General features: G+C 45.5%; 1 protein-coding gene across 1 annotated transcript; it reads left to right on the forward strand.

The window, feature by feature from the left end:
- Nucleotides 1–232: 232 nt before the first annotated feature.
- VTP01DRAFT_3561 (uncharacterized protein) lies at nt 233–2920 on the forward strand (the record flags this gene model as incomplete). Its single annotated transcript, XM_069382146.1, has 6 exons — nt 233–262; nt 1433–1464; nt 1519–1580; nt 2259–2433; nt 2491–2500; nt 2555–2920. The coding sequence occupies 6 exons, from the start codon at nt 233–235 to the stop codon at nt 2918–2920; spliced, it is 675 nt and encodes a 224-aa protein (XP_069236303.1).
- Between the last annotated feature and the right edge of the window lie 1888 nt (nt 2921–4808).

Here is a 4808-nt window from a genome sequence, read left to right on the forward strand (position 1 = left end):
ACAAGACGCCAGAGGTACGGTAAGATATTCCAAGAGAAACGTGGATATTGGGAGGTAATTATTATAAATCGTGGTGCGCTGCGTTCCATGCACAATGTTGACTTGAAGTTTGTACTCTACAAATCGGCTTGTGTTACAAGTACTGCCAGGTGTTTGGCTAAACGCGTTTTCCCTGCTGGTTTGTGTTCCGTCCTTGGTTTTGTCTGGTCTCCCTTTTTCGCTTTGTTTGTTCATGGAGACGGGCAGGGCTTTCCCAATCCATGTAGGTCTGGATGGGTACTGTTCGCTGTGCGTCTTCCATCGTAAAAATTGGTAACTGACCGCTGTAGGCAAGGACAAAAGTAAAATGGAAAGAGATAAACTACAGCGGCACCGTTTTCCAGTAACCCTATATATTCTATGAATTTAGTAACTGACAAGGTATAATATTTAGTCAAAATATCTGGCAAGAATGGCTTGGCCGGCATGGCTCACATTGGCCGGGCGTGTCTCGATTTTGCATCCTTGGCTCAAATTCGCAGCATTGACGCATATTAGGAAATGTCGTCCACTTTGGGATGGCTTTAAATACACGATGATTGCTGGTTCGCAGGTAGTGGCTGCGAACTGCACAACTTTTCATAGGTGCCAGCCCCAACCTCTCGTGATAAGCTTACGTACTTGAGTCCGCGGAATCTATATTTCATTTCCCGGCCGCTAAAAGATATAAAAACCGATTGTCGCAAATTTTTGAGAATTGCTCTCTTTCTCAGCCCTTTGGCTTTCTCTCAGCCCTTTGGCGTTCTCTCAGCCCTTTGGCTTTCTCTCAGCCCTTTGGCTTTCTCTCAGCCCTTTGGCTTTCTCTCAGCCCTTTGGCGTTCTCTCAGCCCTTTGGCGTTCTCTCAGCCCTTTGGCTTTCTCTCAGCCCTTTGGCTTTCTCTCAGCCCTTTGGCGTTCTCTCAGCCCTTTGGCTTTCTCTCAGCCCTTTGGCTTTCCTAGCCCTTTGGCTTTCCTAATTAAAAAGTGAAAATGATAGCATTCAGCCCTTTGGCTTTCCTACAATGATAACAATGTCAAGCCTAGAAATCAATATTAACGGATTCGGAATGAATGGAATCTGTTTTCTTTCCGATTCCGTTACATAAATGCTCAGTACTCAGGCAAGCATTGTCGCTCAGCGTGGTTGCTTGGTAATTTTTGTAATGGTGCTTATATTGCTAGTTTACTGCGATGCCCTCTTGTGATTGAACTGCCCAATTACAATCGTACGCGCAATCAACATACACTGAACTAAGACTTTTACTCGAAGTGTCTAGCCAAGAAGACATGGAAGGCTAAGTGCACTGGACAGAGCATAAAAGGCATAGTAGATGTACTTGTCTTTTCTTTTAAAGTCTAATCAAAGAAGGCTAATTGAAGAACAACGTGAGTCAAGCAAAACGCTTGCTTTTAGCGTGTCAGCGTCAAGTCTGTTGCGCTGGAAAGGTATGTAATACTTGGCCCTTGAGCATGCGCGTTATAATGCGATCGATGAGACAGGGATCGCAAGGTACCTTCTCGTCATCAAGCACAGGTTGGACTAGGGGCTGGTTTCAACATTCGTACGAGATCTCCAATAGTCAAGGACAAGCCGCACTTTTTTTTTCAGGGTCGACCACGTCGTTGGTGTACGACTGCAGTTGGTCTCTCAACAGCAATGCTGCATCGGGCTCCTCAACGGCGGTCACATCTTCCCTCTTCATGCTGGCAGGCCAGAATTGGTTCTCCCGGTACCTGGGTAACAGCATCGATCGACGCTTGCACCCAATCACCCTATCATCCTTCGTCCCAACCGTGCGGTACAATTAACCTCGTCGTCATTGCATAGCGCACAGACGCGGAGGATCATTCCCAACCATCCATGCGTGACTCATTGTCTGGACACGTATCAAAATGTGATGTTTTGCGGTTGGCCACCTTACTGGAAAGACTGCTATACAGTACTTCTGGAAATTACAAGACGCACTTTGAAAAATTTTGTAATACTGCATACACATGAATGCGACTTACCACAGCGACTAAAGTTTTCAGCAGGAGCGATTTTAAATTTCGGAAACAATGTATTATCAATGAATACGCACATATGCTTGAAACTTATACGGTTTGATCTATGCTTCTCAATGCAGAAAAACAAGCAAGTCATGTGTGTGGAGGGAATTATTTGGGCTCGGTTATTCAGGTGCAGGGAAATTTTGCTGCGCCGGTACCTTTAAGCAATGACATGCCTCAACATTCACTAGTACCAAAACCTGTAACCAACCCACCATCCTGCGGTGGCTGTGGCAAGCCAACTTACCAAGCGCGCGTCAGCAGCACCATCATGATCGGAAAGGTGCCGAATGAGGCATATGCAACTTTGCAAGCGATCCCCATGACGCACCATCCTGATCATGTGTGCAAGAAACCACAGTCGAGGTTGGAATTTGTGTATGAGCTATGCATTGCATCTTTTTAATTTGCTTTTTATTGTAGTTGTGCTTTTGTACACTAAGAGAATGAGGAACAAGCGTCAATTTTTTACCACGAGCACAAGCAGAACCCTCTGGTCTGTGAAGAAAAAATCCTGCGGGTTTTGCCATCGCTGGTAAACAATAGGCCAGTCAATTACCGTCAGCCAAGTATCCTGAGCATGTTGCCCACACCGCCGCCGACAACCGGATCAAGCTCTACCACTGCACGTACCTCCACAGCTGACGATACCTCCGCCACTGCACGTACCTCCATAATTGACGATACCTCCGCCACTGCACCTACCTCCACAACTGACGATACCTCCGAGTGCACATTGCAGTATCATCTACGTCGCTCCTTAGAGGAGCTTAAAAAGCGCGAAGTGAAGTTGGAGAAGGTGCTGGCGGAGACAAGGGCAAAGCGCAGACGGCTAGAAGAGATTCTCGACTGACGGACGTGCCTCGTTGCCTCCGCTACATCTCCCAATGTCATGGTTATAGGCCTTTTAACCGCGCTTTCATTCTCATCCGTTCTAATAAAAGAAAAATTTTTTCAAATGTCTACATAACTTTCAAAGCAAGCTGGATAAAGCGCAATTTTTTGGAGCCTGTTCAGGGTGGGTTGCTTGTCTTGATCTGAGAGAGGTCGGCAAATTATGTGCGAGCACCCACGACACCTGTCGTCTCCGCTACGGCAACTGTCCTATTGATCCCACATAACCAGTTGTCGCAATTAGTATTCATATTCTAATGCATTTTTTTTCAATCAATTTTGACAGAAAGGATGGTTCAGTCTCGCTGACTTCTCTTGTCTCTTGCTTTATTCCTTTTCATGACAAAATACTGAAAGCATTTGCTGAAGAGATACCAAAAATACTAGAGTGACAAAATGCTGTATTGAAGACGATTGAGTTGATTAACGGGCAGCCATCTGGTTGAACTGACGATCTCGACAACGTTCAATAAAAATGCATTGTTGAGCCGAGGCTGGCCCTTGCGGTACAAGACCTTGACCCTATGCCCATCTTTTTAATATGAGTGTGTCCCAGGTGTCTTTTTGAAGAAACAGAAGCTAATAGCCACGCTTTGCAATCCAAAACCTCACTTGTTCTGTTTTGTGCATTGGGGCATTGTCCATGAGCAGATACTTGTACTTAAATCTAGTACAAGAAGAAAAAGGTGGATCGCATTTTTGTCAAAGGTATCCATTTATTATGTCTCAGCATCACGAACCATTTTCACCTTTTGTGCCGTGCCCAGCAATCCGTTGTAGTCGCCATGTAGGCGACGTGTGCTTCCTCCAGAGGCGACTAATTTTTTCCTTGACATGCGACTTGTTTCCTACCAAGTGCGACCAAGAAATCCTCAAGCAGCGACTTGATGGTTCTCCAAGGTGCGCCTTAAATTTCGAAAGTAATGTAGAAAGGATAAGTATAGATATTAATGTAACGTTCAACAGGGATGTAAAATGTAAGAGGGTTCCAGCAGTGAACAACCAAAGTTACGCACTTCACAATTCTTCCATCTCACTTCAGTCTACCGTTATTGTTCCACCAAGGAAGCATACCGACTCGACCGACGATCTCGCAATACTGTCAAGCATTCGGCCATAGCACGGGCTTCACTCGACAAAACTCAGTGTTATCTTAGAATATTTTAAAAACACTGCCTCTAAGCATAATACAGCAGCTCTTTTTCTTCCACTTATGCTGCTGGATGCCTACGCTTTATGATACAGTCTAATGCTGCTACGAATGACTCTGATCCTTCAGTGCTGATCGCATCAGGTAAATATGCACTGAAGTCTTGCCTTGCTGACACCGACCTCGCCACCTTTCTTCCTTGCGGGAAATTTGGGTCGCTGAGCGTGGTTACCAGATCCGTTCCTCAACCCTAATGAAGAGTTTTGAGCCAAGCTTACAGTGCTGGAAGTTGATTTTGATCAGGCTCAAGCAAAATGGGCCACTGGTCTGAATTCGAGCCATGACAAAATTGACTGGACCATCCCCACAAAAAATGAGCCACTTCGCCCAAATTGGACCAGCCAAGCGAAGACAGTAGAACATAGACTTTATTAAAAGAGGTCTATTTATAATTCTTTCTCACCAGCCAGGCAGCGTTCCAGGAACATCAGCGAATGCCGTATCCAGCCTTGGCAGTCTTCGCGAGTGATCTGCTCAGATGCACGCCGAATACGGTCACTCAGTTGAGTGTTTCCCCTGACTGATGCAGGGTCCTTGTTAACCACATCCTTAAGCTTAACTCAAAACTCTTTATTATGGTTGAGGAATGGATCTGGTAACCACGCTCAGCAACCCAAATTTCACCTCTGCTTCTTGC

The sequence above is a fragment of the Rhizomucor pusillus genome (assembly GCF_041956525.1).
Source record: "Rhizomucor pusillus strain CBS 183.67 unplaced genomic scaffold VTP01scaffold_17, whole genome shotgun sequence".
Taxonomy (NCBI): Eukaryota; Fungi; Mucoromycota; class Mucoromycetes; order Mucorales; family Lichtheimiaceae; genus Rhizomucor; species Rhizomucor pusillus.